This window comes from Haliotis cracherodii, unplaced genomic scaffold, assembly GCF_022045235.1.
Source record: "Haliotis cracherodii isolate W230 unplaced genomic scaffold, xgHalCrac1.p SCAF_8, whole genome shotgun sequence".
NCBI classification, from domain to species: Eukaryota; Metazoa; Mollusca; class Gastropoda; order Lepetellida; family Haliotidae; genus Haliotis; species Haliotis cracherodii.
Window position 1 is genome coordinate 44,727,085 of NW_027266341.1, and position 22,048 is coordinate 44,749,132.

General features: G+C 42.4%; 1 protein-coding gene across 1 annotated transcript in view; it reads left to right on the top strand.

Moving 5' to 3' along the window:
* The window catches only part of LOC139449510 (LIM domain only protein 7-like), a 170,381-nt gene that overhangs the window by 105,574 nt on the left and 42,759 nt on the right, over positions 1-22,048 (top strand). The window contains exons 5-9 of the mRNA XM_071230934.1: positions 5,301-5,343; positions 16,345-17,040; positions 17,282-17,430; positions 19,046-19,163; positions 19,285-19,968. Of these exons, the coding sequence (XP_071087035.1) occupies positions 5,301-5,343; positions 16,345-17,040; positions 17,282-17,430; positions 19,046-19,163; positions 19,285-19,968 (1,690 nt within the window). The remainder of the gene's footprint in view (positions 1-5,300; positions 5,344-16,344; positions 17,041-17,281; positions 17,431-19,045; positions 19,164-19,284; positions 19,969-22,048) is intronic.

A 22,048-nucleotide genomic window follows, 5' to 3' on the forward strand; every position in this document is an offset into this window, starting at 1 on the left:
CTGTGTTCGTTCCCTGGTGGTGTCTGCTTGATGGAAACACTGTGTTAGTTCCCTGGTAGTGTCTGCTAGTTGGAAACACTGTGTTCGTTCCCTGGTAGTGTCTGCTTGATGGAAACACTGTGTTAGTTCCCGGGTAGTGTCTGCTTGATGGAAACACTGTGTTAGTTCCCGGGTAGTGTCTGCTTGATGGAAACACAGTGTTAGTTCCCGGGTAGTGTCTGCTTGATGGAAACACTGTGTCCGTTCCCTGGTAGTGTCTGCTAGTTGGAAACACTGTGTCGTCTTGTTGGCCGTTTCTGGTGTCCCCAGCCATGCTATTGCTGGAATATTGCTAAAAGAGGTGTAAAATCTCACTCACTGTGAATATTTCTGTGGCATTGAATGATATTAATATAGTATGGATATTCATAAAATTGTGTGGATTATGATGGTATTGACATACAAAAATCACTGATACATCAATATTGTGATATATGATCCCATCCCTACTTACCCCCAAACTGTCTCAACAAACAGACATCAAGGTTTGAATGATTTACCCCCAGACATTTGTTAAATCAACCAAACTCTAGTTATTGTATTATGGAACATTGTACAATGTCTCACAGGGCTCTTTAGACCATGTACCTATAAACTGCTGATAGTCTGAGGCCAGAGTGCCACTGTAACGACTGGGGGTAATGACAAGGAATAACAAGCTCTTCTTGACATGGGTTTGACATTCTCTTGGTTGACTGTTTAGTCATACTATTATGCCAAAAGCCCCTTGATTTCCTGACTTTGACTTCAAAGTTGCATTGAGCTACTGTTTCCATGAATTATTTCATGTGAAATAGTTCTTGATAACAGTGATTTTGACACAAAAGCTGAATAAATAAGTCAATGACCTGGACCCAAGAAATGTAATACGTCAATGGCAAAAGTTAATAGGTCAAATAAACAAACCACTAAACTCTGTTTGGACAGCCTTTAATCAGTTTACAATAGCCAATATACCTTCATTTCCATATACCTTCATTGAACAAGAGTCTTTCTTTTTCCCCAGTCCAGTACCCAAGGAAAATTTACTTCTTCCAGTTTTTTACCTTCAACTTTAACCCTAATGACAGAGCCCTGTGTGTCCGTTTCTTCTGCGGCCTTGGGCACATGTGCTCACAAATAAAAATAAAAAGACAGATGAACCATAACAATAAATCAATGTAATACCGTTTGTGCTTGGATGAATATAACTGATCTGGCCAATGAAAGTAAGAAAAGCACTTGGCTAAGTCAACATGGCTAATGACAGCATTTCCCTGGATACAGAAAGTATGATGCAAAGACACTGCTCAGTATTTCAATTGCATTTTTTTAATGGCTCTGCATTGTTTTTATAAGATTGATACTGTAAGTAGGGCTAATCCTTACTATTTACTGTTTAATTATGAAATTTTGACATGTATGGTGCCTTGCTTTGCATTTCTAGTGGTCAAAAGTCTGACTTCTGATTCAAACCATTTGTCAAATTGAAATGTTATCAGTATTTTAATTTTTTTTTTTTATTGTGTGGAACCTTTTGAACCTCATACAAATTATATTTGCTTATTAAATTTCCTCATCATAAACATATATTAGTTATTCCTATGTCATTCATGAACGTACACCAGCTATTCCTATTTCCTCATCCTGAACATATATCAGCTATTCCCATTTAATCTTGAACATGCATCAGTTATTCCTATTTACTCATCATGAACATACATCAGCTATTCCTATTTAATCTTGAACATACATCAGCTATTCCTATTTACTCATCATGAACATACATCAGCTATTCCTATTTACTCATCATGAACATACATCAGCTATTCCCATTTACTCATCATGAACATATATCAGCTATTCCTATTTACTCATGAACATATATCAGCTATTCCTATTTACTCATGAACATACATCAGCTATTCCTATTTACTCATCATGAACATACATCAGCTATCCCTATTTACTCATGAACATATATCAGCTATTCCTATTTAATCTTGAACATACATCAGCTATTCCTATTTACTCATCGTGAACATACATCAGCTATTCCTATTTACTCATCATGAACATACATCAGCTATTCCTATTTAATCTTGAACATACATCAGCTATTCCTATTTACTCATCATGAACATACATCAGCTATTCCTATTTATTCATCATGAACATATATCAGCTATTCCTATTTAATCTTGAACATACATCATTTATTCCTATTTACTCATCATGAACATACATCAGCTATTCCTATTTAATCTTGAACATACATCAGCTATTCCTATTTACTCATCATGAACATACATCAGCTATTCCTATTTACTCATCATGAACATATATCAGCTATTCCTATTTAATCTTGAACATACATCAGCTATTCCTATTTACTCATCATGAACATACATCAGCTATCCCTATTTACTCATGAACATATATCAGCTATTCCTATTTAATCTTGAACATACATCAGTTATTCCTATTTACTCATGAACATACATCAGCTATTCCTATTTCCTCATCATGAACATGCATCAGTTATTCCTATTTACTCATGAACATAATCAGCTATTCCTATTTAATCTTGAACATACATCAGTTATTCCTATTAACTTATGAACATACATCAGCTATTCCCATTTACTCATGAACATACATCAGTTATTCCTTTTTCATTCTTGACTTTCAGTGAGATGTCTTTTATGCTTATTGAACTGTCAGAATATGATATTGATAAAATCTTAAAATGCAATATATCTCTCTTTAAATGTAGACACTGAAAGAGCACTTCACCTTTGATGAATATTGATGTGGCTCCCTGCCTTGCAGACTTTTGGGCAGTATATATTGGCTGCTCTAATCACACACACACTCATGTTTATTGCACAGTATGACAACAGTGCACAGGAGTTGAGCCTGTCAGTTTGACTGTATAAATACTGTATAGTCCCTTTTAACTGGCCTGTCATGTGCCTTTCTGGCTTTATTTGAAATCAATACTATTGAACACAGCAAGAACAAGGCTAAATGGACATCGGTATGTCAGGTATGCACTTCTCCGCTACCACTGTCTGGGACCCTGCACCAAACAACCTGTACCATGAATATTCCATGAAGTGAATTTGTGTAATTATGGATCAGCTGGATTGATTGGTACGTTGTAAATGGGCCCTGTGAGTGCCCATGCTGCTGCTTATTGATTGCTACACCTTAATTGGGCCCTGTGAGTGCAGGTGTTGCTTATTGATTGCTACACCTTAATTGGGCCCTGTGAGTGCAGGTGTTGCTGATTGATTGCTACACCTTAATTGGGCCCTGTGAGTGCAAGTGTTGCCGATTGATTGCTACACCTTAATTGGGCCCTGTGAGTGCAGGTGCTGCTGCTTATTGATTGCTACACCTTAATTGGGCCCTGTGAGTGCAGGTGTAGCTGATTGATTGCTACACCTTAATTGGGCCCTGTGAGTGCAGGTGCTGCTGCTTATTGATTGCTACACCTTAATTGGGCCCTGTGAGTGCAGTTGTTGCTGATTGATTGCTACACCTTAATTGGGCCCTGTGAGTGCAGGTGCTGCTGCTTATTGATTGCTACACCTTAATTGGGCCCTGTGAGTGCAGGTGTAGCTGATTGATTGCTACACCTTAATTGGGCCCTGTGAGTGCAGGTGCTGCTGCTTATTGATTGCTACACCTTAATTGGGCCCTGTGAGTGCAGGTGTAGCTGATTGATTGCTACACCTTAATTGGGCCCTGTGAGTGCAGGTGCTGCTGCTTATTGATTGCTACACCTTAATTGGGCCCTGTGAGTGCAGGTGCTGCTGCTTATTGATTGCTACACCTTAATTGGGCCCTGTGAGTGCAGGTGCTGCTGCTTATTGATTGCTACACCTTAATTGGGCCCTGTGAGTGCAGGTGCTGCTGCTTATTGATTGCTACACCTTCATTGGGCCCTGTGAGTGCAGGTGTTGCTGATTGATTGCTACACCTTAATTGGGCCCTTTGAGTGCAGGTGTTGCTGATTGATTGCTACACCTTAATTGGGCCCTGTGAGTGCAGTTGCTGCTGCTGACTGATGCACTGTTGGAGACATTGTTTCTGTAATTTATAAAATGAAGTGTAGCTTGTGTTATTTATTGATGTCCTATGTTACTATGTGAACTGCAACAGTCAGCACTCAACTCACTTGTTTAACAATCTTCATTTGGATGTCTATCTTACATGCCAAAATAAGGAATTCATAACCTATTGTGAGTACTTTTGTAATAAAATTGATATTCCTAGAACACGAATCTGATAGGCTTTCAGTATAATTACAGTGTAAGTAAACATATTCATGTGGCAGTGTTTGTCATAAATACACATGGACGTTTGAATGTGAAGATGTGAAATGCCACCTGTTTGCCTAGGCTTATATAAAGATGCCAGGGGGCAGGTGAGAATGTCCTGTTTATCATTGTCTTGTACAGCCTGACTAGTGGCATATTGGCTTGGTAGTGATATTACTGAGTGTTGTCAACAATCTGAAGTATCACATCATCAGACCCAGTGTTCCTACATGGCTCCTAAGTGGTGTGATAAACTCAGTAAATACACACAACCAGGTCACTGCGGTGCATATCTATAATCTTTGCCACATTTCATACTGTGCATGGGTTCTACAGGTTGGATTTGCATCACAGCAGTTGAGCTTATTTATTTCCAGACTTCCGTTCACTCTGTAGCTTGTTGTATGTGGACTGCATCCATTGTGAGTCTTTACCTTGCATCTCCCCCAACTCCCCCGAAACCCCCCCAGCTGACCCTCAGCATTTCACATTTTCTGCTCCTTGTTTGGTCCAACAAGCAAAACTAGGTCACCTTACACATTGCCTGTCACTAAAACTCCCCCCAGATAAGGTTCTAAAAACACAGGGAATCTTCCCTGTTCTGAAGGCTACAACTTGAAATGACAAAACAAGGCAATGTAAAATTAGTTGTGATTGCCCCCACATATGCTTCCAGTATTCAGGAAACTGCTGTCTCTGTGCGTGTCCCGAGTGTGGCCTTATAGTGAGGTGGTTGTGTGGTTATGGTTTTCTATATGCATACCTTGTCGTCATAAGGGGCACGCAATACTGTCCCATACACGCTCCACAGGTAGCTTACTCCAGTCTCACACTGTGTACTCCTGTCACCTCTATACTTTTACAGCAAAGGTTTTTTTCTTTCAGGATTGTTTACCTGTGAAGCAAGCATTCTTTTATGTTTAATTTATGCTTTATTCTGTTGTCTCTTTGCAGCTCTGATCAACTGAAACAAGTAGCAGATCGACGACTGAGAAATGTAAGTATGTTTTGTGTTGTACTTCATCCTCCATGGCCTGTAACTGGAATATTGTTTTGACAGTGTGCACATATTGTCCATTTCAGGCAGTGACATTTGTTGTGGTTAACAGGCATTATTGATTTTGACAGTGGAATGTTAGGTATGCAGGCAACCTGGTTCTTGTGTCTGTGAAGCTCCCAGGGAGTGTACACCTGGCTGGAGACCAAGTGTTGTGTCTGTATGAAAGTGAGGGGAATGAGGGGAGGAGATAGACCAAGTGCTGTGTCTGTATGTCAGTGAGGGGAGGAGATAGACCAAGTGTTGTGTCTGTATGTCAGTGAGGGGAGGAGATAGACCAAGTGTTGTGTCTGTATGTCAGTGAGGGGAGGAGATAGACCAAGTGTTGTGTCTGTATGTCAATGAGGGGAATGAGGGGAGGAGATAGACCAAGTGCTGTGTCTGTATGTCAGTGAGGGGAGGAGATAGACCAAGTGTTGTGCCTGTATGTCAGTGTGGGGAATGAGGGGAGGAGATAGACCAAGTGTTGTGCCTGTATGTCAGTGTGGGGAATGAGGGGAGGAGATAGACCAAGTGTTGTGTCTGTATGTCAGTGTTGGGAATGAGGGGTTGAGACAGACCAGGTGTTGTGTCTGTATGTCAGTGTTGGGAATGAGGGGAGGAGATAGACCAAGTGCTGTGTCTGAATGTCAGTGTTGGGAATGAGGGGAGGAGATAGACCAAGTGCTGTGTCTGTATGTCAGTGTTGGGAATGAGGGGAGGAGATAGACCAAGTGCTGTGTCTGTATGAAAGTGAGGGGAATGAGGGGAGGAGATAGACCAAGTGCTGTGTCTGTATGTCAGTGAGGGGAGGAGATAGACCAAGTGTTGTGTCTGTATGTCAGTGAGGGGAATGAGGGGAGGAGATACACCAAGTGTTGTGTCTGTATGTCAGTGAGGGGAGGAGATAGACCAAGTGTTGTGTCTGTATGTCAGTGAGGGGAGGAGATAGACCAAGTGCTGTGTCTGTATGTCAATGAGGGGAATGAGGAGAGGAGATAGACCAAGTGTTGTGTCTGTATGTCAGTGAGGGGAGGAGATAGACCAAGTGTTGTGTCTGTATGTCAATGAGGGGAATGAGGGGAGGAGATAGACCAAGTGTTGTGTCTGTATGTCAGTGAGGGGAGGAGATAGACCAAGTGTTGTGTCTGTATGTCAATGAGGGGAATGAGGGGAGGAGATACACCAAGTGTTGTGTCTGTATGTCAGTGAGGGGAGTAGATAGACCAAGTGTTGTGTCTGTATGTCAGTGTTGGGAATGAGGGATGGAGATAGACCAAGTGTTGTGTCTGTATGTCAGTGTTGGGAATGAGGGGTGGAGATAGACCAACTGTTGTGTCTGTATGTCAATGCGGGAAATGAGTAGGGTGCAGATAGACCAAGTATTAGTTACCGGAAGCATGGTTTATGTACGTCACTATAGAGTTTGAGGGAGATGGGGATCTGTGACTTGGGCTTGTGGATCACAACCAGGCTGTGTGTATCGCCCTTGATTCTGTGTGACACCCCGCACTGTAGTAGATGTAGATGCCTCAGCCAGTGTGGAATGAGCCATTATACATAACAGTAGACTTATGGAGACAAGATTGTGTATTGAGGAGATAGTGTTTGACTCAATCTGTGTATAACTTCCAGGGAATGTGTGAATAACTCTAGTACTATATTCCTGAAAAATAATAGAGTCTCGAGTTGAAAGGATATTCCCTTTCTTAAAACAGATCCCTACTTTGCAGTATATACAGGGGTGTATTTATGGATGACATTGAAAAATCACAGTACTTCAAATAAAGAAGTTTTCATCCATAGAAATTGTGCATAATAGTTGTACAACTATTGCCATAGTATCACTAATGCCCCCAATAGTCAACCCTTGGTGTTTGTTGATTGAAGGTATCAGTAACTCAGTACTCTATCTGTGTCTAAACATTCAGGTAACACAAAAGGGTAGAGAACAGCTAGCGATCAACCTAACATGGTTATGTTAAAGTTAAATCACATGACTTGGAGCGATGGCATGTCCACACCTTAATTGAAACAGTGTGGGAGGCACAGTGCTCAGGCCCTCATTACACAAAGGGGTGTGATTCTGTTATCACTGGTGAAAGTACAAGGAAACCATGAGCCTTTGGAGATAGGCGTATTACAAGGTGCTACCTCCGCTCCTATTCTCATTTACCTTAAGGTGAGAAATTTTTTCAATAGTGTTTATTTGGATTGAATATCTCCCTCTCATGATAGAAATGATACCAATGTAGTTGTTTCCTGAAGTCAATTGGAAAATAGACATTTGGCGTAATAAATTCTTTTATAAGACATTGTAAAAGAAATGTCTTGAACACTTCAGTTACTAAAGAAGGTGTATATGCAGTGCATAAGTACAGTATATGAAGTGTCCTCTCCTGAAATCTCCCCATATTAATATATGTATGCCAGATAACTTGTTATCTTTCATTGATAACTTGAAAAATTAACAATGCATTCATGATCATTTGACCAAAGCAAACCTAAGGGTTGAGAGATATATTGTCTACCGTATATGACCGCATATAAGCCGAATTTTGAGGACCAGAAAAAAGATTCTGTAGAAAGGGGTCGGCTTATCCACGGGATACACTTTCATGATAGTATTTTTTCAGATCGTGATCTGTCGGAAACATCGCCTGAATGACGGTCCGATAGATCACAACTTCCCGAAAGTTTGGAAGTTGGCTTATCCGCAGTCATATACGGTATGTCTATGTCTTGAGTGAATAGTCACTCAGTGCTTTCATCAATAATTGAGGTTTATTCATGTATGAATTCAGCCTCTGTAAGTTAGCCCCTCAGTGTTGGTTGGTCGTGGTGGACCCTTGTAGAGACTGCTGTCGAGTGTGTGACCCCATCCTCAAGTGTTGCCAAAATATCATTGGTGACTTCTGAAGGACATGAGGAATCATGTTAGAGTTGGAAAACTATATTTTGTAGTGACCACATATACACTGTGATGGTACAAATACAGATGAGGTACATGTAGAGGAACTTTACTTCACAAGTGTCTGCACCGGTCTGTATGAAAACATATGAAGCATGGGGGGTAGCCCCACCTCCCACTTCACAAGTGTCTGCACCGGTCTGTATGAAAACATATGAAGCATGGGGGGTAGCCCCACCTCCCACTTCACAAGTGTCTGCACCGGTCTGTATAATAACACATGACACATGGAGGGTAGCACCACCTCCCACTTCACAAGTATCTGCACCGGTCTGTATGAAAACATATGAAGCATGGGGGGTAGCCCCACCTCCCACTTCACAAGTGTCTGCACCGGTCTGTATATCAACACATGAACCATGGAGGGTAGCCCCACCTCCCACTTCACAAGTGTCTGCACCGGTCTGTATAATAACACATGACACATGGAGGGTAGCCCCACCTCCCACTTCACAAGTGTCTGCACCGGTCTGTATAATAACACATGACACATGGAAGGTAGCCCCACTTCCCACTTCACAAGTGTCTGCACCGGTCTGTATAATAACACATGACACATGGAGGGTAGCCCCACCTCCCACTTCACAAGTGTCTCCACCGGTCTGTATAATAACACATGACACATGGAGGGTAGCCCCACCTCCCACTTCACAAGTGTCTCCACCAGTCTGTATAATAACACATGACACATGGAGGGTAGCACCACCTCCCACTTCACAAGTGTCTCCACCGGTCTGTATAATAACACATGACACATGGAGGGTAGCACCACCTCCCACTTCACAAGTGTCTCCACCAGTCTGTATAATAACACATGAACCATGGAGGGTAGCCCCACCTCCCTCTGCACCATTGTATGGCTTTATCCCTATTAAGTCTCTCTACTCTTAACCCAACTGCACATCAGTGTCCTGCACTGTTGCTGACAATACTTTCTGCTATGTTATATATTCTCCAGTGATATTACTGTAATATGGCTGTTGATTGTAATACACATTGTTCTCCCACTCATTCCGTATTGAAATTAGAATCTTCAGACTCCCCTGTGTTTAATCACTCAGGGACTGAAATTGATATTCTAGGAGGGGGTGGGGCCCTGGAATTTTGTATGGAGACTGGGTATGTTTTCAGCAACAGCTGCTAAACCAGATATTATTTTAAGTAAGTCTATGAGCCAACAAAACAAAAATTAAAATCATCTTGCAAGAATGTATTTTTGTTGCAAATAATTTCTTATTTTTTCAACAGTCTGAAGCATAAATATTATTTTAAGCATTTTCCTGGACAATTATTTTTTCGATCAAATCCCAGCCCCTTGCAACCCCACCTCAGAATATGAAATGGTCGGTCCATAAATAAGTCACTACACTGTTATGACTCCCATCAGTACCCCTCCTTGTCTTCCCCCTGCCCAGCTACTTATTGTAATACTACTACTAATAATAATGAGTCCATTTGTATGGTGCCAAACTCCATACCAGCTCATGTGCTCATGACGCTTACATTATTACCCCAGTCAATGGATCAGTGAGCACTTGATTTTCATTTTCAGCTCCCTGGGGGGTATACAATGTTGTTGCATTGAGAACCACACATTCAGTTTGTCATGCTGAAGCCCTTTTGTTTGATCTGTTACAAACATCAGCAAACATCTTATTATAAATTTGTGTAATATCTTGCATGTTTATGCAGCATTATAATGAAAAAGGTTATCTCAGTGAGGAAACTGTCTTCCCTTTGATGCCTGGGAAAACTGAATGTTATTAAAATAGTTAAGTAGGAACACTTTACAGACAATAATTATACACAAGCAGTAAATGACAACTTTTTTTATTGTCTTATTCAGAGTAATTTGGCAGATGTCATATGACAGTAATTTGAAATTATGATGATAAGATTACTTCTTTGTTTTGATATGATTGATTATAAAGATATATCTTATAATCCATCACATCAATACTCAATAAGTATATAAAAACCGGTACTCATTGCTTGGTTGGGCTAACATACATATCAGATCTATGGTTGTTCTTCTTGGGCATTACATTGAAATTTCTGTAAATAATTCACGGAATGTGTTTGTAATATTTGGTCAAAAAGTGATGTGATGGGTAAAGGAGATGAGGGAAATATCCTTCACCATTAAATGTAGAAATTTTGCATTTTTGACTTTCTGTTGTCAATTAGAATGTATCAGTAGTATCCCAAGTTATTGGTCATCTACTAAAAGAGCATCCCAATCCAAACAATGGCCCTGAGATCCCCATGAGTTGTCCTCTAGACCAACATACTACAAGGCTATGTTTCCCCATCAGTATCCATGAATGAAAGGTGAGGTTCTGTTTTGCAGTGATAAAATCACTGTCTAATGTGAGCCAGATAACATCTTAACAGGGCAGTGTCAGGTGCCCCTGCATGCAAACTTCTCACTGACTGAAACTGAAACTGTTGGAGACACCAGCTTGTCCTAAAGCCTGCATCAACATCATGTGCAGCTGAGCAGGTTTCGATGGCATTGTATTTTCTGCTTTGCTTCTCCTCATAGTAAACTGAAGTCCGACAGTTTAAGAAATGGTTAATTATCAGCTCATTGAACTGTGGAGCTGTTCCCTGTTTCTGTGCCAATACATCCAGCAGTACTGAGGACAAGAAACGTGATTGTAATGATGGGAGTAGATGATGTGTGTTCATCGCGGTGTGTGGAGGATGTCCGGCATGCTACTTTGATGAGACTGGGTCATCAGCATCACGATGTGTTACATTGAAGAGTCTGGGTCATCAGCATCGCTGTCTGTTGAGGATGTCCGGCATGTTACATTGACGAAACTGGGTCATCCGCATCACGGTGTGTTGAGGATGTCCCCAATGTTACATTGATGAAACTGGGGTCATCAGCATCACGGAGTGTTAAGGATGTCCGGCATGCTACTGTGATGAGACTGGGTCAACAGGCATGCCGTGTGTTGAGGGTGTCTGGCATGTTACATTGACGAGACAAAGGCAGTAGCATAACCATGTGTTGATGATGTCCGGCATATTACATTGATGAGTCTGGGTGTTGTGTTGAGGGTGTCCGGCATGTTACATCGATGAGACTTGGTCATCAGCATCGCTGTGTGTTGAGGATGTCCGGCATGTTTCATTGATGAGACTAGGTCATCAGCATCGCGCTGTGTTGAGGATGTCCGGCATGTTTCATTGATGAAACTGGGTCATCAGCATCGCGCTGTGTTGCGGATGTCCGGCATATTTCATTGATGAGACTAGGTCATCAGCATCTCGGTGTGTTGAGGATGTCTGGCATGTTACATTGATGAAACTGGGTCATCAGCATCACCATGCGTTGATGGTGTCCGTCATGCTACTTTGATGAGACTGGGTCAGCAGCATCTCGGTGTGTTGAGGGTGTCCGGCATGTTACATTGATGAAACTAGGTCAGTAGCATCGCGCTGTGTTGAGGATGTCCAGCATGTTACACTGATTAAACTGGGTCATGAGCATCGCGGTGTGTTGAGGGTGTCCGGCATGTTACATTAATGAAACTGGGTCAGCAGCATCTTGGCGTGTTGAGGATGTCCGGCATGTTACATTGATGAGACAAAGGCAGTAGCATAACCATGTGTTGATGATGTCAGGCATGTTTTATTGATGAAACTGTGTCATCAGCATCGCTGTTTGTTGATGATGTCCGGCATGTTACATTGATGAAACTGGGTCATGAGCATCGCGCTGTGTTGAGGGTGTCCGGCATGTTACATTGATGAAACTGGGTCAGTAGCATGGTCATGTGTTAAGGATGTCCGGCATGTTACTTTGATGAAACTGGGTCATGAGCATCGCGCTGTGTTGAGGGTGTCCGGCATGTTACATTGATGAAACTGGGTCAGTAGCATGGTCATGTGTTAAGGATGTCCGGCATGCTATATTGATGAAACTTGGTCAGTAGCATGGCCGTGTGTTGAAGGTGTCCCCAATGTTACATTGATGAGACTGGGTCATCAGCATCGCAGTGTGTTGAGGATGTCCGGCATGTTACATTGATGAGTCTGGGTCAGCAGCATGGCCGTGTGTTGAGGGTGTTCGGCATGTTACATTGATAAGACTGAGTCAGTAGCATCGCGGTGTGTTGAGGGTCTAGTATGACATGTTACATTGATGTGTGAGTCAGTAGCATCGCCATGTGTTGATGGTGTCCTAAGTCTCACATTGATGAGACTAGGCCAGCAATATTGCGGTGTGTTGAGGGTGTCCTAAGTCTCACATTGATGAGACTAGGCCAGCAATATTGCGGTGTGTTGAGGGTGTCCTAAGTCTCACATTGATGAGACTTGGCCAGCAATATTGCGGTGTGTTGAGGGTGTCCTAAGTCTCACATTAATGAGACTAGGCCAGCAACATTGCGGTGTGTTGAGGGTGTCCGACATGTTACATTGAGTCAGTAGCATCGCCGTGTTACATTGATAAGTGGGTCATTGTTTTCATGGAGAAGTTTTAATAAATACAATTTTTAACTTTTTGAGTTTTTTGAGTATGAATTCACACAATGTACTGTAAATTTTGAAATTAATGAGTCTCCAAATCAATACGAATGCTGACCCGAAGCCAAAAATGCGACTCAAAATCAATGCGACTCCCTCCCAACCCATCCCCAAAGGAATGATACATATCCTTACCTTAATCCAATCAAACACAAATAGCACCGCTCATTTAGCACTGAGTAAAGGACTTCTGTACTAACAATAAACAGAGTTTTCCTAAAAACAACACACAGTTTATATGTTTTTTCTGTTGACTTACCAGGCATTAAGGAAGTTCAAGGCAATAACAACAGTTACCTGATTGGAGTGGTCAGTGTTGCCTAGTTGACACAAGTGGGTAGAACTCTTTACCCCAGCAGTGATAGCTCACCGGATGCCTATTGTGTAATTCCTATTTTTTAAATGACTTTGTGATGTACTTGTTACAACTGCTGTTCAATAAGTGGTGTGTGTGTATATATTCAAGTTTGTATTTCCGCTATCCAAAGTGTGCAGTGAGGCCGTCTTATTGTTGATAGTCATTTTGGAGACATAAATGCAAAGTTTTATTGATGCAAACAAAGATTGCTCGCATTTTTCGCATTTAATTCACGCTTGCGTTAATTTCAAGATATACAGTATTCGTATTACCTGTGGCCACTCCCACATTTCAGGCCAAAGCAAACCAACTGGGTTTTTCTGTTAGATAGAACGAGATGAATACCCGAATGCATGCACTCAATAAAGGTCAAGTAATTATAGGACAATCTACACAGATTCTACTTTTTCTACCATGTTTAATATATTTACATGGCACATGAGCTTGACTGGGGTAGCAACTATGTACCATGTTGATTCTTACAAGCAGTATGTGTTTACACTGGGTACCCACATCTTACACAAGTGATATACCGCCAAAGGTGTGGACACTGCATTGTCAACACAAGATCACACCTAGCTAGTCGCTTGATGTGCATGTGTTGTATTTGAAAGATATGGTGAGGGTGAGTCATCCTGTTTAAACTTCCAACTGAGGTTTCTGTGAGTGGCAAGGCAGGGTAAGGAGAAAGAGAAATTAAATTTCTAGCATACCTGTGTATTATTGAGTGTGATAAGACGCTGCAGTGTCAATAAGGTCAATACTGGGAGATCATAGTGACCTAGTAGCAGTGATATCCTACCAGCAGCCAGTAGGGGAGGACTGGAGGAGGTGGACAGTGATTTGCTTCAGTGCTACTTGCTCAGGTACATGATTGCTACATGGCTCATATTATTCTGTTCAATTGCCATAATGTATCTAGTCAGGCTGACTGGGAGGTACCACAGCTGATTCAGTGAAAATGGAAGTTGATTACAAGGTTGCTCACAGATGACAGAGCCATACATGTGACACATGCTTCAAGTATTTCAGTCGTATTCGTCTTCCAGGTTTTAAATGTATGAAAAAAAATGCATCTAAAGAATCAAAATAACTATAACACATGTTCGCTTGGTATATGTTGAAAAATATAAAAATAATGAATCATAAAGTGTATAAAAATGAAATTTGTATGGTGGCTGATGTGTTTGAGTTGCTCTCTGCAACGTAAGTTATGTCCTACATGACTGTATCCACCCTCTATAGCCAGGAATGTCAGGCTGTCACAGCTGTCAAACACTGGCAATGACGATCAAACAGGAATTCAAATATGGAGTTCACTGAGGGTGCAAACTTGAACCATTTAAATGTGGAGGTTTTTTTACCAGCTTGTCTTGGCACAACTTTGCTGGCTGGCTGCTGGTGTCCTTCTGTGCAATGTTGCTACATCTGGTTAGACTCACAATAGCCTCAACATTAATTGACCAAATTCACTTTCCCTTCAAAATATGGTTTGTGATGTTTCCACCACCTCTTGCTACTTGCAGACACATGGAGGTAGTTGGTGATCTGGTATTTTAAGGGAACGACAAATATTCTGTTGATGCTGGATATTTTTGTAAGTTTTATTAGGTTTTAAGCTAAACCCATTTGTGTGTGCAATCTGCAATGCTGTGTGTGGGGTGTGTCCTCATTGGAGCCAGCGCCCACTCTGTCCGGGGAGACCCTCTGTGGGGGATCAAGGAGACAGTTTCAAACACACAAAAAGCCAAATATCATTCATTGTGTAGATTGTTTAAATGATCTTGTTTAATAATTCATTAAACTATATTATGAATATTTGTGAAAAGTTGCAACTGTGTGCAGTATTTTGTTGGAAGATAGTGAAGATATTTGAGTTAAGGCAGATGTTGTTGGACATGGGGGACAGATGAATCTCCACATCCAGATTGTGGTTTGAAGAGTTTCCTTATGGTGGTGTGCAGAAAGGGGAAAGTTTGTACGGGCCTGGTGTATAGGGGGACTGCAAGAGTTGAAGGAAGGGGACATCACCAGTACATGTGGCACACATTGCTTCAACTATGCCTAATGTAAACAGGGACGTGAAGCAGACTGGCTGTTGTGTTGCGACATGCTGCTTATTCTGTGGTCTGCGGCAGGTGAGAGTATTCAGTCAGTCATACATGTACTTTGGTTCTGCTCCGATCAGGAGATCCACCTGAAGGATTGATAATATGCTCTGTAATATGCTCTGTATTCATTGACACTACTTATTGTTGTGGAAAGGTATTGTCTCTGATAAGTTTATAGTCACACTGCAATGCGAGGTATTTCATTATCTTTGGTATATGTGCTCAATGTCAGATTGCTGCAAGTATGTGACTATTTAGATGTGTGGGTCAATAGCAGTTGTGTTTCTTCGCTACCGTGTCATACATGTAGCTCCTGCGTCAGGGCTGGCTCACTGTCACATGCCGCACATGTTTCACCAGGGCGTGATGGCCACTCTGTAGCCGTGCTTGTTACAGGTGGGAGGTTTACTATTGGGTGGATGTCAGTTAACATAGGGGATAGTAGATGGATGTATTCCTGGGTATACACTCACAGAAGTTAATGAGGGAATTTATGGGTGTGAGTGAACTAGGCCTGTGTGTCTGACACACTCTATTTGGGTTCCTGATGTACCAAGGGTATTTGGTATTTCCTTTATGGATGCTAGCTGTAACATGTTAACATCTCATCATATATGATGGTTCAGGAGCCTGGTATTCACTCGCCTGAAAGTAACAGTCATGTAAAATTAGGTTACTTTTCTTTGCAGCAAATATTTACTCTTTTGATAGAAACCACAATTACATGTGTGAATTTTAGTTGAAACATGCAAGAAAGTACCCATCTATAGAGTTCCTCACCTAATTCTGGTCTAATTTCCTACAGGGCTGATATTCCACATTCTCTCTAAATTCACTAGGTTGATGAAGCGATTAACACTTGGCTTGCCGAATTTAGTAGAGTTGTTTAACATATACATGTATAATGTTGCTTCCAGGAGATACAGGTCAATAATGTTAAATAAATACTGAACAATAGTGAATGTGTTCCATGTATTTTGCAGGTTGCCATCACTGTGTACTGGCTAGGCAAAGTTGTAAATCAATCATTCCAAGGACCACATCTAGACTTCACTGCTTTTGCACCTCTGGTGCACCATCACTCCAAGGACATCATATTAAATGACCATTTCAGACGGGACTCCTCTTGTTCATGGGAGTCTAATGAATATTGCAGTGCTTACGGGTCTCATGAAGGAAATTCTCTCGGGAATATACGAGAACAAGAAAACCGCCATCATAGAGACAGTTCTTATGAGTCTTATGCATCCTATGAAAAAGGTTCTGAAGATAGCCTAGATGAACAAGTGTTTGACAACATGCCAGTCCGCTATGGAAGCCAGTCTGCACTCAACAAGATGGGTGATGGCATGTATTCAGATGACCGACAAAACAGCATGTACCGAAGTAGCCCTGATCTTTCACAGGGGTCATATCACAGAAGGTCTTCCTCCAACGACAGTCTAGATGGATCTTACCATGGTAGCCACTCACGGCAGTCGTCGGGGAGCATGGAGAACTATCCCACCAGGCCACATCGCCGCACAAGTTCTTCCACAGCTGATCCACTTCAGTTTGTGAAGATGCAGAAACAGACAGACTTGGCCAAGAAAGCTGAGGAGCAAATGAAGTTAGCTGCCACACAGAAGGAGATAAAAAAGGATGTGTCTGTCAGCAAGGACGAAGATGACTGGCTGTCAGTAAGTGTAACGTGTGACTTCCTGAAAGGTATAAGTATGAGTGTAGCATTACACTTAGTCAAAGTAAGTGCTGATATAGCTTTTTGTGAACTATGCATGAGGATTACACAGGTATTATCTATTTGTCCTAGCTGTGTCTTAGAGTATTTAACGCTTTGTAGGAAGTCATTTGTTGAAAGTATTTGCCTGTGATTGATTTGTGAGCATCATTGATCAAGAGCCATGACTGGGATGATTTCAGAACCTCAGTAGCTGGAAGACACGGAGGAAGAGCCAGTCCCATCAGGCATATCAGCTGAAGGAGGAGTTGGAGGAACTCTCCAAAGACAAGGAAGAGGAGGTGAAGACAACTTTACAGACAAAGACCTTCAGTCAGATGCAGCAAGAGAGGTGAGTCACTTTGGGTCTCTAGGCCAAAACTTCCTGTCACTAGCAGCAAGAGAGGTGTCACGTTGGGTGTCTAGACCCAAACTTCCTGTCACTAGCAGCAAGAGAGGTGAGTCACGTTGGGTGTCTAGACCCAAACTTCCTGTCACATGCAGCAAGAGAGGTGAGTCACGTTGGGTGTCTAGACCCAATCTTCTTGTCACATGCAGGAAGAGAGGTGAGTCACGTTGGGTGTCTAGGCCAAAACTTCCTGTCACATGCAGCAAGAGAGGTGAGTCACGTTGGGTGTCTAGGCCAAAACTTCCTGTCACTAGCAGCAAGAGAGGTGTCACGTTGGGTGTCTAGACCCAATCTTCTTGTCACATGCAGGAAGAGAGGTGAGTCACGTTGGGTGTCTAGGCCAAAACATCTTGTCACATGCAGCAAGAGAGGTGTCACGTTGGGTGTCTGGACCAAATCTTCTTGTCACTAGCAGCAAGAGAGGTGAGTCACGTTGGGTGTCTGGACCCAAACTTCCTGTCACATGCAGCAAGAGAGGTGGTCACGTTGGGTGTCTGGACCAAATCATCCTGTCACTAGCAGCAAGAGAGGTGAGTCACGTTGGGTGTCTAGGCCAAAACATCTTGTCACATGCAGCAAGAGAGGTGAGTCACGTTGGGTGTCTGGACCCAAACTTCTTGTCACATGCAGGAAGAGAGGTGGTCACGTTGGGTGTCTGGACCCAAACTTCTTGTCACATGCAGCAAGAGAGGTGAGTCACGTTGGGTGTCTGGACCCAAACTTCTTGTCACATGCAGCAAGAGAGGTGGTCACGTTGGGTGTCTGGACCAAATCATCCTGTCACTAGCAGCAAGAGAGGTGAGTCACGTTGGGTGTCTGGACCAAATCATCCTGTCACTAGCAGCAAGAGAGGTGGTCACGTTGGGTGTCTGGACCCAAACATCCTGTCACATGCAGCAAGAGAGGTGAGTCACGTTGGGTGTCTGGACCCAAACATCCTGTCACATGCAGCAAGAGAGGTGGTCACGTTGGGTGTCTGGACCAAATCATCCTGTCACTAGCAGCAAGAGAGGTGGTCACGTTGGGTGTCTGGACCCAAACATCCTGTCACATGCAGCAAGAGAGGTGAGTCACGTTGGGTGTCTGGACCCAAACATCCTGTCACATGCAGCAAGAGAGGTGAGTCACGTTGGGTGTCTGGACCCAAACTTCCTGTCACTAGCAGCAAGAGAGGTGAGTCACGTTGGGTGTCTAGACCCAAACTTCTTGTCACATGCAGGAAGAGAGGTGAGTCACGTTGGGTGTCTAGACCCAAACTTCTTGTCACATGCAGCAAGAGAGGTGAGTCACGTTGGGTGTCTGGACCCAAACTTCCTGTCACATGCAGCAAGAGAGGTGGTCACGTTGGGTGTCTGGACCAAATCATCCTGTCACTAGCAGCAAGAGAGGTGAGTCACGTTGGGTGTCTAGGCCGAAACATCCTGTCACTAGCAGCAAGAGAGGTGAGTCACATTGGGTGTCTAGTCAAGTTATGGTTTGTCAATTTGTTGAACACATGATTATCAATATTTGAGTTGTACAAATGAAATATTTCATTGTTCACTACTTGATGTTGCAGAGAGCGGCGTAAGAGTTCCAATGTGAGAAGTTTCTACCCTGTAGAAGAGAATGAGGAGGAGAGTGATGTGAACACACGGCAGGAATCTGCCTACATCAGCAGTGACAGTGTCACAACAGTGAGTGCATCACAACTGGCGTACACAAATATTGATTCAAATAGTTTAAATTGAGTCAAGTTTAATAATGTCTTTGGTTGATTTGTTGCTTCCTATTTTATCCAGTACTTTCTGTTTCAAGGGACTGCAGTTAAGTACCAGCACCGACGCAGTGGCTCACTGGGCAAATGACAGTGAAGGTGAAAATGAAGATAATAATAACAATCAGTCAGTTGATAATAAGAATGGAATGCTTGAGGATCCTTTTGATGAGCCTGAAACATCTCCTGGGAGGAAACCAAGTCCGAGTAAGAGGCGATCTGGTAATATGGATAGCCAGTCTTCTCCAGATAACAGAGATTGGGAAGTGAGGAAAAGTGTTTCAAATAAAAATTCACGCAATAGCCTTGAATCTACTCCTGCATGCAACAAAATTAACGATATCAGACACAGGTTTGAACAAACTGTTGAACAGCCAAAATCTCGATCTTCCGCAGTTCATACAAAAGTGGATTTGAAATCTCGCCTTGAATCATTTGAAAACAGAGATAATTATCCAGAACCAGTGCACTCTTCAAGGATATCAGACAGTGAGAACAGCTTTTCTATGAGATCTGTTGCCAATGTTGGGGACGATTCTCGATTCAGGCGTAGTAATGTGAGTGAAAGTGCTTCAGCCATGGAAACTAGGTTTTCACGGAGTCATGAAAATGGTGCAGAAAGAGGTGCCAAGGATAATGGCAGTGGCAGCCCCAAACGGATTTATGGAGAAACATCTACCACCTCTACAAAAAATATGTATGGAAGCTTGCGGAAATCAGGCCGGGTAAGTTTGCATTTGTGTTTGACATCTGCATTAGTGAAGTATATATACTCTAGTTAGTCAAGTCAGTGGGCTTCTGGATAAAGTGTTGAACTTTACTTACAAGTGGAAGGTCTGTGGTTTTAATCCCGTCATAAAACTCAAAGACGTACACAATGACATTAAGTTGTTCCAATGGATATCAGACATGTTTGACTCGGTTGGTGCTGTTGATTATGTGTCATCATGTCTAGACATCGTGGATCGTTACTCACAATATCAATCATTAGATTGATGATTATTTACAGGCAGCTGCCATATGACTGGATATTGCCGAGTGCAACATTAAACAACAAATTAAGAAAAGATGTAATAAAAAAACTGTGTGTTCATGTGTGGTCAGTTTGACTGTATACAGAATGTTTATTGGGAAGGGGGGCTTACAGGCACCTTCATGAGATAGCTATAAGCAATGCTGGACTTTAGAATAGGTCCATAATTTCTTGCAGTCCACAGATATCACATTATCAGATATCATATTTCCTTCATTATTGTGTCGTGTCAACTTTTTCTTTGGTTTTGGTATTGCTAACCAGCTGATTCTACACAAGGCAAGATAACTGGGGTGAGTTTTATCTTGAACAATACCTATGTGAAATATCAAGCATTTCAAGCAAGTTGAGTGTGTAGACAAGTACTGGCCAGCAGAGAGTCCAGCAGTCTGTATTAACACGGTCAGCATCACACAGACTGGACAACAGCACAGATAGCTTCACCTGGAGCTGCTCATGTTGGAATAAACTGACCCTGTCACCTATTTCAACATGTACTATGTCAAGATGCAGTGCAAAGGTTATTAGCACTGAAATTATTAATTGACATTTTGAATGGTTAATATTGCTATTTCCCGTATATTCTCACAATGTTCACGTCGAATATCTGTACCTTTTCGCCCAGGACCGATTGTCATGTCTCTCTCTTTTGGATGAGATCAATCGGCCACTGCATTTATCTGCGTTGACCAGCTGTAACTACGGGGAACATTTTCCTCTCAAAATTACATTGTCCAATATACAACATCATCAAGTTGTGTGAGTATGTTCAAATCTCCAGAAATGAAGACATGATAGAACAATGTTTTATCCTGAAATAAACCAAGTTCTTCATTGTTCTTTGAAATGTATCACGTTGTTTTCTTATAGTTGCAAATAGAAATATGTTTCTCATGCATTTCCAAGGATTTCTGTGTGTTGCTTCAGGTTATTTTAGGTTCTCACTACAGGTCCACTACAGTGGACAATATCATTGCCTGCTTTGTATTCCATGGGGACATGGGGTGGGTACCTGATAGGTTGGCACTACCGCCCACTTGTTATCCCATGGGGGAAGAGGGGTGGGTACCTGATAGGTAATGGTGCTATCCCCCACTTGTTATCCCATGGGGGAAGAGGGGTAGGTACCTGATAGGTTGGTGCTATCCCCCACTTGTTATCCCATGGGGGAAGAGGGGTGGGTACCTGATAGGTTGGTGCTATCCCCCACTTGTTATCCCATGGGGGAAGAGGGGTGGGTACCTGATAGGTTGGTGCTATCCCCCACTTGTTATCCCATGGGGGAAGAGGGGTGGGTACCTGATAGGTTGGCACTACTCCCCACTTGTTATCTCATAGGGGAAATAGGGTGGGTACCTGATAGGTTGGCACTACCCCCCACTTGTTATCTTATAGGGGAAATGGGGTGGGTACCTGATAGGTTGGCACTATTCCCCACTTGTTATCTCATGGGGGAAATGGGGTGGGTACCTGATAGGTTGGCACTACTCCCCACTTGTTATCTCATAGGGGAAATAGGGTGGATACCTGATAGGTTGGCACTATTCCCCACTTGTTATCTCATAGGGAAAATAGGGTGGGTACCTGATAGGTTGGCACTATTCCCCACTTGTTATCTCATAGGGGAAATAGGGTGGGTACCTGATAGGTTGGCACTATTCCCCACTTGTTATCTCATAGGGAAAATAGGGTGGGTACCTGATAGGTTGGCACTACTCCCCACTTGTTATCTCATAGGGGAAATAGGGTGGGTACCTGATAGGTTGGCACTA